Below are 12,885 nucleotides of genomic sequence, written 5' to 3'. Positions count from 1 at the left end.
GCCTGATCCCTGGCACTCCATAGGGCGTGTCTTTGCATATTTACTATAATTTTGCAAGTTCACTTGCTGTGCACGGTGTTCCCCAAGGTGGTATCCACTCAACCATAGGACCTATCTTTCCCAGCTTTCCCACGAGACCCAGATGCTCAGACACAGGGTTTTCCACAGATAATCGGGGTGTTTGTTTTTAAGGAAAGTGAACAGGCAGAAAAGATGAACATCAGCCTGGCTTTCTTCTTGTATGACCTTCTCTCCCTCATGGACCGATGCTTTGTGTTCAACCTCATCAAGCATTATTGCAATCAGGTGAGTGCTGTCCCGATCTCACCCAGTTGCGACTCCCTTGTTCCTCAGGCTTGCTGTGCTCTGCTAGGTCAGACAAGATTGGCTCTTGTTATTTCTACCTTGAGTTGTGTCTACCCTATGTGATTTGTTTAGGGGCATGGACATCCGTGGACACTCATTTACATGCATTTTTTTGGAAAGTTATCCATTAAGTGTGAGTTGGTTAATAGGTTAATGTATAGGAACTGAGATTTCTTAGCAATATATTTCACTTCCTTCCACTTGACATCGAACAAGGAATTCCTGACTAGAGCACTCATTCACTAAAATTCAAAGCAGGAGTCTCTCTATGTATTAGGATGATTAAGTTTCGGTTGTGAAACTGGAGCTTTACAGAACCCTGATTTTATTTTTTTTTCCAATGGCCAATATATAGACTCTTTATTTTTTAAAAATTTTTAAAATATTTAAAAATTTTTATTAGTGAGACATCATGAGGTACAGCTGTAGACTTACAAATTTTTGTGCTTGGGTTTCACTTATACAATGATCAAGTACCCATCCCTCCACCAGTGCCCATTTTAAAAAAAAAAAGGGAGAGAGAGAGAGAGAGAGAGAATGTAGACTCTGGATCCCTCCATGTTCCCTTGAGGGAAGAAAGAAAACATTTCTGCCTGGGTTTGCTTTATCTTGCTTGTTTTGTGATTTAAAGGAAGATATTTCTCTTCGCTTCGCTTCACTTCTCTTTGCTTCTTTCTCTTTTCCTTCTTTCTCTCCTCTCCTTTTTTCTTTTCTTTTTATATTTTTTAACCCCATGATGCCATGGAGTTTTAATACAACTAAAACTAGGCATAAGTTCAGAGCTGTTAAACTCAGCACCAACTGATAATAACTGATAATAATTCAGATTCGGCCCATTTTTTTAACTTCTGGATTTTCCCAAATTCTGGTTCACCAAAGTGAGTTCCGAGAATATAACAAGACTGCCAAATGACAGGACTAGAGATCGATTCCCTTTTAAAAGCAATCAGAAGGCTCCCGTGCGGCCGCGCGACATCATTTTATTCTTAAACCAAGCTGTAGAAAGCAAATCATTTCACAACGCTGTTTCAGCATATCTGATTGGGGGGGGGGGGGGTCATAAACTCTAAACAATAATTGTGCATCCTCTATCGAAACAATGTATCTAGTCAAAGTAGATAGAGTATTAACTAGAACTCATCTGCCACACAGGAATTGGGAGGGGTGGGAGGTGGGGTTCTATTGGGGTTCACGGTTAAAAATAAGTATTGGTAAAGGGAAATGTGTTTGATATTTACATGACTGAGACCTAAACCCGAAAGCTCTGTAACTTTTCCCACAGTGATTCAATAAAGAAATAAATTATTTTAAAAATAAATAAATAAATAAATAAAAGCAATCAGAAGCATTTTCAACTGGTGCTAGTGACTCAAGTCACTGATGCTGCCCTATACACTTTGCAAGGGACTCCCCAAGGCTGTGTAGCAGGAGGGAGCGTGGCCCATTCATTCTGTCAGTGGAGGGCAGGTTTGTCTGGAGAATTCCTCCCACTTTCCCTTTCATTCTTCTCTACATCCCCCACTCCACTTTGGGGCAAACTCCTGCAGGGACTACAGACTTCCCTAGGTAATTTGATGCCTTTACCTAGGGAACTGGTTGGAGGACTTCCGGATGGGGCCTTTAATTAGAAGCCACAAAAGAACACTGTGGCATTCAAGTCACCCCATCATCTTCCATTAGCTTTGTGTGGCCCCATGTGAGGCCAGTTCCTTTCATTTGGTTTCTTAGACACAGCAGGGGGGTTGTAAAATTGATTATTTTGTGTTGCACTGAAGACATACCTGCAGGTTACTCTCGGGCGCACACTTCTCAGGGAATGACAGATTTGACAAGGCCGGGGGGGTCGGGCCAGAATCCTCATTTTGAACAGCTGTTAGGCTAGAGTGAGTCATGAAGGGAGAGGAATAGAGGGAGATTACTGGAGCTCTGCTACAATGCGGTTCTCTGCTGTTGTGGTGGGCATGAGTTTACCACACTCATTTCCCTGATCTCGGAAGAGAAGAGATTGTCTTGACTGCATCCACTTTATAATAAATGCACGTGTCGGTTTTCACTTTTATTCCCAGTTGTCAGCCAAGCTCAACAGCCTTCCAACACTCATTTCCATGAGACTGGAGTTCCTGAGAATTCTCTGCAGCCACGAGCATTATCTCAACCTCAACCTCTTCTTCATGAATGCTGATCCAACGCCAGGGTCTCCCTGCCCTTCCATATCCTCTCAGGTAACCAGCCACTGAAAAGACTCGAGTTGTGTGATTCTGTCATTTATTCTTATCAAAGTTGGTCTTATGAACTGCAGGAAGAACTGTGCTATTCAAGCCAGATCAGTTGATCCAGATAGAAGGGTGCCCCCTGAAATGGCACCGTATAATCACTTATTTGCAACCCAAGTGATTGATTTCTTTTCTAGGCTCGTGGTTAGAGCAGAGGATCCCTAAGCCCTAAAAACTTCAGAAATTAATAGAAAAGTCATTTATAGTCATAATATTCCATTTCTTTATGTGAATTCCAAAATGATATGACAGTAGGTTTCATTTTTTTTTCCATTATTGTTTTTGTGGGCTGAAGTGATAGCACAGCAGGTAGGACGTTTCATTTGGTTTCTTAGACACAGCAGGGGGGTTGTAAAATTGATTATTTTGTGTTGCACTGAAGACATACCTGCAGGTTACTCTCGGGCGCACACTTCTCAGGGAATGACAGATGCCTTGCATGCCTTGCATGCATCCGACCCGGCTGACCTAAGTTCGATTCCTCCGCTTCTCTTGGAGAGCCCGGCAAGCTACCAAGAGTATCTAGTCCACACGGCAAAGCCTGGCAAGCTATCCGTGACGTACTCGATATGCCAGACACAGTAACAACAAAGTCTCACAATGGAGACGTTACTGGGCCCGCTCGAACAAATGGATGACCAGCAGGAGGACAGTGCTACAGTGCTATTGTTTTTGTTTGGGGACCACACCCAACAGTGCTGAGGGCTTACTCCAGGCTCTGCACTAAGGAATCACTCCTGCAGGACTTGGGAGACCATATGGGATGCCATGGATCAAACCCGGGTTCGTCCCATGCAAGACAAACACCCAGCCAGCTGTAGTTTGCTCCGGCCTCTCTGTTTCTGCCATTGTTTTAGGGCCCGGCCTGGTGGTGCTCAGGACCTGCTCCTGGCTTGTCGCTTGGGAGCTGTTCCTGGCCATTCTCTGGGGACCATATGGTGCCACTTAGCAAAGCAGGGCCTCACACCAGCAAAACATGTAACCAGGCCTTTGAGTTCTCTTCCTGGCCGGCCCTGATTGTGTTTCAACATGAGTATTTGGTTTTGAGTAGTGCCAGACGCTTCTGCTGAAACTGATATAGAATGGAACTCAAATGGGTCTATCTTAAACATATTCCAGATCATTTCATTCTCAAGGCGCCAAGCAGGCTCTCATTCTAACCAGTTTGTTTTAAACAGAGAGCCTAGAGAGGGTGTCTTTCTAACACCTTTTCCTTGACCAACCAACAAACGTTAACACATGCATGAATATTTCAAGAGAAACTTTTGATCGGATGGCCGGTCTTTTTCTGTAGAATGGCATTTCACAAGGTCAACTTAGCAGGCCCCAGATTCTACAGGATATTAGTACTCCAAAGACACAGTCCCAAAAGTCAAGAGAGTTTTGGGAAGACTGTATTAACAGTTTCTTTTTTTTTTTTTTTGCAGTCGGTCTTCCTAGGGTGGTTCACATTTTTTTTTTTTAGCATTTTGAATTTCATTTTATTTTTATAAAGTTTCTCATAGTAATTCATTACATTTACTATTCAAACACCAATCCCACTACCATTGTACCTTCCCACCACCGTAAGAGGAAAGTGTGTGAAGATTATTGAATTTCATCCTGGAGCCATTAACCTCTTGTACAGATTACAAACATATATGTTAAACCCAAACAAATGTGTGCTACTCTTGGTACATCAGTGGTATAGAGTATGAAATGTCATGCACTCTAGGAATTTTCAGATTTAGAATACGATTGTACCGCAGATTCACTCATGGGTGAGTCGTATGTTGCTCTCTTCTTTTTTTCTGAGCTTTTTTTCTGAGTCTCTGGATCTTGTCCATTGATGAGATTATATGGCACCAGAGACAGTTTGTGGGTGTGATTGCCAAGCTACTGGTAAACTTGGGAGATGGGGGGGGAGGAGGCCCATTCCTGCTCCGAGCGAGCTTGGAGATTTCAGTCACAGGTCCCCCATACAGGGGTTTTTCTGCAGATTCACTAGTGTGTGAGGCTCATCTAAGCCTGTGGAGAGCAGCCATGAGTATGGCAGTGATTGGGTTCTGGAGGTTTTCAGCGGCCGGGGCTCTACTGGGGCAGGGAGGGAAACTCAACCCACCCCACCCCACCCCTGCCCGAGTTGGTCAGAACATTCTCTGTCACTCTCTTCTGAGTGGCTCACTGTTAGGTAAGATGTAGGTGCCCAGGAAATAGAAGGAACCTGGACTGTGGCTCGTCAACAAGGATTCCCACAGTGCCTGGATTGCAAAACTTTTCTTTCCCCTCCATAGATTCCTCAAGGGACTGGCGCCTCCCTAGAAAAACTCGAAAGAAATTCTGTTTTATAAATCACATTCCGTTTATACCTAGCGCAGCACGGCAGGCAAGATTTCTCAATATTAAGCTCTGTTGCAGAGCATGTGATACGAGCACAAAGTTGAAGGCTTGTCTGAGTCATGGAAACCAACCTCGGCCCTACGTGCCGGGTGACAGATTGAAATATTGGCTCCCCGACCACCGTCCTGTGACCTGGAAGAGATTCATAAGCAGTCCCTTCCAGTGTGCTTGTGCAGGCCCTGGCACATTCCTGACCCCTCGGGGAGTTGGCACACCTCTAGGTCAGACTCAGCCCCCCCACCCCCAAGACTTCCACGGGTGTGTTGGATTCTCTTAGCGAAGTGGCAAATGTACCCCCAAGAAAGGAGCCCAGGAGTCTCCACGGCTGTTACTACTGACACTTGCCGAGCACCGTGCCTCATCCCAAGCTGGCACATTTGCACACTTGTCTCTAAAAGTTAGTACCAGGAGCCCAAAGGCAGGGGCACTGGTTGCAGGGGCGAGGGGGAGGGGGTCTCGCTTGCGCTCTGTGGAAGCCTTGGATCCAGGCTTCGCTTCCTGGCCTAAATGTTATCTTCGGGTTTTCATCGTCCACTGTTGTTTGACCCCGAGAAAGGGCATATGACTCACTGTTTTTTTGGCAGATCCTGGCCGAGGGTGTTGTCATGTGTCCCGAGGGGCAGTCCCCCACCTTCCAGAGTAGGAAAGCCAAATGACCCGGCCACGTGTCAGCGCCCTCCTTTGCAGCGGAGACACAGGGCCCTGCGGACAGGCTGACCCGGCACGTGGTGGGTCAGCCCTGGCCGCCACTCTCTGACCTTCCTTCTCCTTCCTGCCCCTCACTGCTCGGCTCTGTGCCTCTCTTCAGAACTCCAGCTCCTGCTCCAGTTTCCAGGACCAGAAGATCGCCAACATGTTCGACCTGACGTCCGAGTACCGCCAGCAGCACTTTCTCACTGGGCTCCTCTTCACCGAGCTGGCCGCTGCGCTGGACACAGAGGGGGATGGGTAGGTCTCTGCCCCCAGATATGAAATCGAAGGGCCAAAACCTTCTCCTTACCACGGTTTCTGTCCAGCCTCCCGGGTTTAGGAAAAAACGAGCCTTCCCCAGTTCCCACGTGTGGAAGCGCCTGTGTTGTAAGAAAGCAGCGATGGAGAGGACGTGGGAAGACGTGGGGGAGGAGCTCTCCGGGGAGCAACACAGCGATTGGAACAACATGTCCCTCGGGATGGGCTGCCTGCACTCAGGCACTAGACACATGTCATGTGGCAGGCCAGGGACGCAGTTCAGACGCTCTATGGCAGGGGCCAGAGAAGAGAGAACCGTGGGTAGAGCACTTGGCTTGCACGTAGCTGACCCTGATTTGACCCTGGCACTTCGTATTGTCTTCTGAGCCCAGCCAGGTTTGATCCCTGAGCCCAGAGCTAGGAGTAAGGCCGGCCTGAGCATCGCCGGGGATGGTCTGAAAAACAAACAGAAACAGAAAACAAAACAGGCTCTGCATTAGATTCTCTCCCCAGTGTTACCGGACCCAAACAGTGAACCTTAGGGCATCGCGTTACCGGACCCAAACAGTGAACCTTAGGGCATCGCGTTACCGGACCCAAACAGTGAACCTTAGGGCCTAGCCACTGCCCCCAGCTCTGTGGTGTGTGGCCCTTATTAGTAAGACAAAGTTATAGGGGCCAGGGATATGTCTCAGTGATAAGTACAAGATTTGCGTATCTGAGGACCTGGGTTTAATCTCCAGCACCACAGAAGAAAGACGGACAGACAGACAGAGAGGCAGAGACAGACAGATATACAGAGACAGAGAAGAGAGAGAGAGAGAGAGAGAGAGTCCAGGTTAGCTCAGTGCTGATAACAGAAAAGGTTGGATGCAGAGTGTCCAGGTAAGTTTCTTGCAGAAGAACCTTCTCAGGCTCAGAGAGGTGCCATCAGTACAGCTTTATAAATCCATCCATCCACCTTGTCTCAACCCATTACCCAGGGGCATGTGGCAGTATCTAGCCTGGCAGACAATAGAGAGGGAGGAGGGGGAGGTTCGACTGGTCCTTCTGCCCTCTCCCTATGTGCCAGTGTACCCACGGGATCAGAAAAAAAAAATAATAACACCTATGCCATGGAATAGAATATCGTCCTTCCCAAACGTTTTTCATTCCAGTCAACAGTTAGTGCATCTGCCAGTGTGAGAGCAGAGCTGAGGGCTGGTAACAACAGAGAGATATCAGTGCCCAAAACAGATCAGTTCTCTTTCCCACCAAGCTTACTGTTTAGGGCATCTGATCCAAAGACCGTTAGGATTAGAAAATAATTTAGGTGAAATCACTTGGGTCTGCAGTGAAGATTAGATCTCAGCATTGGCCCAGACTTGATAGTAGAGCCAGATCCAGCAGCCTGTGCTCGTGGGTTGAGCCCCTCTCCGCCCCCACCCCACACCCACCCTCCCCACTTCCCCCCCAATGCCCACTCACTCTCCTCACCAACAGCAGCTCCCTGCATGGAGCCCTAGTTCTGCTATCTCTAGTGTTTCTTCGAAGAATTTTCTGGAAGAAAGTGATGAACAGTCACATAGCTGTATGCTGTAGGGTTTTAACTTCACTGAATTTTTTTTTTCTTTTTGGGTCACACCTGGCGATGCACAGGGGTTACTCCTGGCTCTGCACTCAGGAATCACCCCTGGCGGTGCTCAGGGGATCATATGGGATGCCAGGAATCGAACCCGGGTTGACCACGTGCAAGGCAAACGCCCTACCCACTGTGCTATTGCTCCAGCCCCCTCACTGAAATTTTTAAGTTCTCTTAACGTGCTTGTGATTTAGTGAAGGAAGTTGGAGGTTCCTGCATGGAACAATTATAGGAATACATCCAAGTTGATGTAAGTTTGATTCTAAGTGTTTCATCCCTATCGAGAGTACCTGTGAATCTGTGTCACTGCTTATAGGTCAGCATAGGAAAGCTCATAGTCTGATCTCTAAATTCTGTTTCCTTTTAGTAGTTCTTGATCTCCAACGTATCCTTCATTTCCCAACACTCGCATTTTATCTTCTTTCAATGCTAAATTCTCTCAATTTATCAGTAGAACTTTTTACCCTGTAAGTAAATTTCCATCGCAGCACAAAGTTCCTGCCCATATACTCATCAGGCCCATGCTGAGAGAGGAGCTTGAATACCAAGAAAATTATCTTCATGCACACACAACCTTAATACTCACACACATACTTGTTCTTAATTGAACTTTGGTAACACTGCTTCCTGTGGTTTCTGAATATAGTTGCCAGTATTTATTTCGGCATTGGGGTGCATTTCTGTTCAGCATTGCACTTTTATTTTCCATTTCCCTCTAGGGGAGGTCTAAGCCCTGACATCGCATCTGATTCCTTATAAAATTGTTGCTATGATTTTACTAGCAATAGAACAGATGTTCAAAAGTCATTGGGTAATTATGCTCAATTGGATAGATATATTCTACAGAGAGAGAGAGAGAGAGAGAGAGAGAGAGAGAGGGTCTTTTCTACCACCTCCTCATTCCCCCCCCCCCCAGAGTTTCTAATTAAAAATGTCACTCCTTTGGCAACACAGTAGTTCCTGCTTGTTCCTTGTCAGTTATTCTCCTGGGAAGTCATTAGAAGTACTCTCAGAGATTTTGTCCTGTGGGCTAAAACCCCAGAAAAACTCAGCTTTAAAATACTTTCTCTTAATTAGTACTTCCTTTCACTGCCAAGACAATTACTAGACCCACCATCATCTACCCACCTGGGATCTGAGAGCCAGCGGGACACATCTCAATAGCTACCCCCCGCCCCCCTGAAATCCATAGCTCCAAGCCTTCCCTCTTACCTGGGGGTATCTGCAAGTGTGTACCCATTATCAGATGCAGTGCTGTCCAAACTTTTGGAAATTACTAGCCTCTTTTTATTAAGGCACCAATTGTTTAAAGAGCTAATTCCAACAATTCACATACTCTTTAAAAACAAAAACAAAACAAAACAAAAAAGGTAGGATATGCTTCCTAAGTCACTGTCTGAGACAAACATTACCTAACACAAAAATAGACAAAGGTAACACAGGGACACTTAACATAGGTGCAGATGTCTTCCACAAAATACTGGCAAACTAAATCCAATCCCAGGAATGTAAGATTGCTTTAACACCTGAAAATTGGTTGACATAAACTGCAGTAGGAATATTATAAAGGTCAAAACTCATTCAGTCCTTAGTAACTAAAGAAAAAGCATTTGACAAAATCCAGTTCCTCTTCCTGATAAAAATACTCAGTAAACCAACAGGAAGAAGAAATAATTTCCTTGAGCTGAGAAAGGACAATTATGAAAAATCTATAGCTGACATTATACTTAACTAGTGAAAAAGTGACTGGTTTCCTTCAGAATTAAGACACATATATACACTCTTTTTTTTTTTTTGCTTTTTTTGGGTCACACCCTGCGATGCTCAGGGGTTACTCCTGACTCTGCACTCAGGAATTACTCTTGGCGGTGCTTGGAGGACCATATGGGATGCCAGGGATTGAACTCGGGTCAGCTGTATGAGAGGCAAATGCCCTCCCGGCTGTGCTACCGCTCCAGCCCCTCATATGGACACTCTTGATACTTCTCTCTGCATTGTACTGGGAATTATGTTCAGGACAGTTAGGCAGGGAAATGAATTAAAATACGTCCATTATAAAGAAAGATGCAAAATGATTCTGTTCCCAAGTGAAATGGTATGTTTTACTTAGAGAAAATCCTAATGAACTCAGTAAAAATCGATGAAAGATAATAAATAGCTTAACAAGGTTATAGGGTACTAGCTCAATACACAAAAATCAATTGTATTTATTTGCACTTGTGATCAACAATCTAAAGTAAAACAAACAAACAAACAAAAAGAACAATTCGATTTAAAAGAGCATCAAAGTGATCCCTTCTCTATCCTAACTGCTATGGCAATCGTATTTGGAAATGATCAGTGGACAAGAACTGAAGACTGAAAGTAGGTACCTAATAACCTTTAAGTACCTGTATTACAAACTATAATGCCCAAAAAGAGAGACAAGGAGAGAGAGAGAGATAGGGAGAGAGACAGCAAGAGACAGAGACAGAGAGACAGAGACAGAGAGCCTACCACAGTGGCAGAATGGCAGATCAGGGGGAGGGTGGGAGGCATATCTGGGGACATATGTGGTGAGAAGCGTACACTGGCAAAGGGATGGGTGTTGGAACATTGTATGACTGAAACCCAATCATGAACAACTTTGTGAAAAATAAGCATCAGAAAGAATAAGATGGGGCTGGAGTGATAGCACAGCAGGTAGGGTGTTTGCCTTGCACGCAGCCAACATGACTGACACAGGTTTGATTCCCAGCACCCCATATGGTCCCCTGAGCACCGCCAGGAGCAATTCCTGAGTACATGAGCCAGGAGTAACCCCTGAGCATCGCCGGGTGTGACCCAAAAAGAAAAAAAAAGAATAAGATACATAAGAATATGTTTAACAAAAGTAATACCAGTCTCTTACACTGAAAATTACAAAGCACTTAGAAAGAAGATTTAAATGAATGGAAAGGTATGACCTATCCATGGATCAGAACATTTAATATTATTAGGATGGCAGCTCTTCCCAAATTGATCTAAAATTTCCACACATTCTATCAAAATTCTAGTTGGCTTCTTTAGAGAAACTACAAGCAGATCCTTATGTGGAAATTTAAGGTATCTAATAGAGGCTGGAGAGATTGTACAGGCTGTAAAGTGTTTGCACCCTAGTTCTATCCTTGGTTTGATCAACAATACCACATATTGTCCCCCAAGCACCACCAAATGACCCCTGAGCACAAGATACCTAATATAGCCAAAACATTTTTTTAAAGTAAGAACAAAATCAGAAGACTCACATCATTTCCTGATTTCAAAACTTAATAAATACCCAAAAAGTAGTAAAAGAATGTGATTCTGGCATAAAGGTAAACTAGCGTTCTATGAAATTGAATTCGGTGGAAAAAATTAATTCTCACATAAATAGTCGCTTGATTTTTGACAAGTGTGCAAAATATTTCATGGAGAAAGGAAAGAGTTGTCAACAAATTTGCTGGAATAGGATATCTACTTTTAGGATTTAACTTCAGCGTTAGCTTGAACCCCTCTCCCACATCATAAACAAAAGTTAACTTAGAGGCATAATATCATGCATGCACTAGACCCCAAGATCAATTCCCTGCACCCCAAGGCTTCCCAGGCACTGCTGGGTGTAGACCTAATGGTCCCGGCACCACGAGGGCTTAGTATACCACATCGCTGAGCTCCGAGCCCTCAGACTGGGACGTCTGGGCTTCTGTTACCAGGAATGTATCCCCGACACCACACCACCACCAGCAGCTAAAAAACACCCAAAAAGTTAACTTAGATTGCATCAAACACCTAAATGTGCTGAAACTATAAGACTCCTAAAGATACTCTATGAAACTGAATCATACAATGAGTTCTCAGAACTGATCTGCCTAAAGTCTGAGCGACAGATGATGAACGTTTATTTCTAAACTTTATAAAAATTAAATTCTATGAACTCAGAAGCCATTATTAAGAAAGCAAAAAATGGTGCACATATAGGATAAAATACTGAACGAACTATAGAAATAATGGGTTTGTATCTAGAATATACTTTGTTTTAGTTCACTTTTTAGTAGTGTTTTTCCCAGTGATGCAGTACAAGGCCTGATTATTCAGTGCTTAGGGATGGAATGGGATGGAATGTGGACGATCTCACCCTCTACAGCTGACTCCGCTCCCCAGCCCATAGAATACCTTTTTAAAATCTTACGACCCAGGGAAAAAAAAATGAAGATCCAATTTTTAAAAAAAATTTTATTGGTGAAACACCATGAGGTACAGTTGTAGACTTACAAATTTTTGTGCTTGGGTTTCGATTATACAATGATCAAATACCCATCCCTCCACCAGTGCCCGTTTCCCACCACCACGGATCCCAGTATCCCTCCCACCCCCCATTCCCCCCCATCCCACCCTGCCTCTGTGGCAGGGCACTCCCTTTTGTTCTCTCTCTCCTTTTGGGTGTTGTGGTCTGCAAAAGAGGCATTGAGTGGCAAAACCATGTTCAGTCCATAGTTTACTTTCAGCATGCATCTCCCCTCCTGGGAGGATCCTCCCAACACCCTTTATTTGGTGCTCCCTTCTCTATCTGAACTGCCCTTTCCTCTAGGATACCCGGCTGGCCTCTAAGTTATGGAGTAATCCTCCTGGTGCTGATCTCAGCTATTCTTGGGTATTAATCTCATAATTTGCTACTTTATATCCCCCAGATGAATGCAAGCAGATCCAGTTTTTAAAAGACATTTGTTCAAAGAAGATATGACCAATAAGCAAATAAAAAATACATCCAGCATCATTAACAATAAGATAAATGCATATGAAAATTAGTTAAATATTTCTTAGACCAAAAAGAGCACAGAGGGGAACACGCTTTCAATGCATATATCCAACCCCAGTTTTATCCCTGGGACCCCATAAGGAATGATCCTGAGCACAGAGCCAGGAGTAAGCCCTGTGTACCACCAGGTGTGGGCCCCCAAACCAAAAAACAATAATAACCTCGTTAAATATTCCTTAATTTTGGCTGCTAAAATGAAAATGTCGGAGACTGGCTTACAACAGTGGGCATTTATTTCTTATCATTCTGGAGCTGGGAAATTCAAGAACAAGCAAAAGGCCACAAACTTAGTGAGAACCCACTTCCTCATCCCCAGGTGGATCTCTGGCTGTCCTTGCATGGCAGAAATGGACAGGGAACCCTTTTTCACTGGGTACTGATTGTGCTTGTGAGGGCGTCACCCCCCATGCTCTGTCCCCCTGCTAAAGGACTCCCTCAAAGCACCATCACACCACAGGTGACAGTTTTGGAGGACATGTTCT

General features: G+C 44.6%; 1 protein-coding gene across 2 annotated transcripts in view; it reads left to right on the top strand.

Annotated features, from left to right (window-relative positions):
• Window positions 1-12,885, top strand: part of DOCK8 (dedicator of cytokinesis 8) — a 270,310-nt gene that overhangs the window by 193,659 nt on the left and 63,766 nt on the right. For both annotated transcript variants that reach the window (XM_056106905.1, XM_056106904.1), the window contains exons 26-28: window positions 193-306; window positions 2,433-2,588; window positions 5,827-5,966. In XM_056106905.1, coding sequence (XP_055962880.1) covers window positions 193-306; window positions 2,433-2,588; window positions 5,827-5,966 — 410 coding nt within the window. The remainder of the gene's footprint in view (window positions 1-192; window positions 307-2,432; window positions 2,589-5,826; window positions 5,967-12,885) is intronic.

Source organism: Sorex fumeus, unplaced genomic scaffold (assembly GCF_029834395.1).
Source record: "Sorex fumeus unplaced genomic scaffold, SorFum_2.1 ptg000149l, whole genome shotgun sequence".
Classification (NCBI taxonomy): domain Eukaryota; kingdom Metazoa; phylum Chordata; class Mammalia; order Eulipotyphla; family Soricidae; genus Sorex; species Sorex fumeus.
The sequence above is the reverse complement of the archived record's forward strand: the minus strand, read 5'-3'. Positions and strand labels throughout refer to the sequence as shown.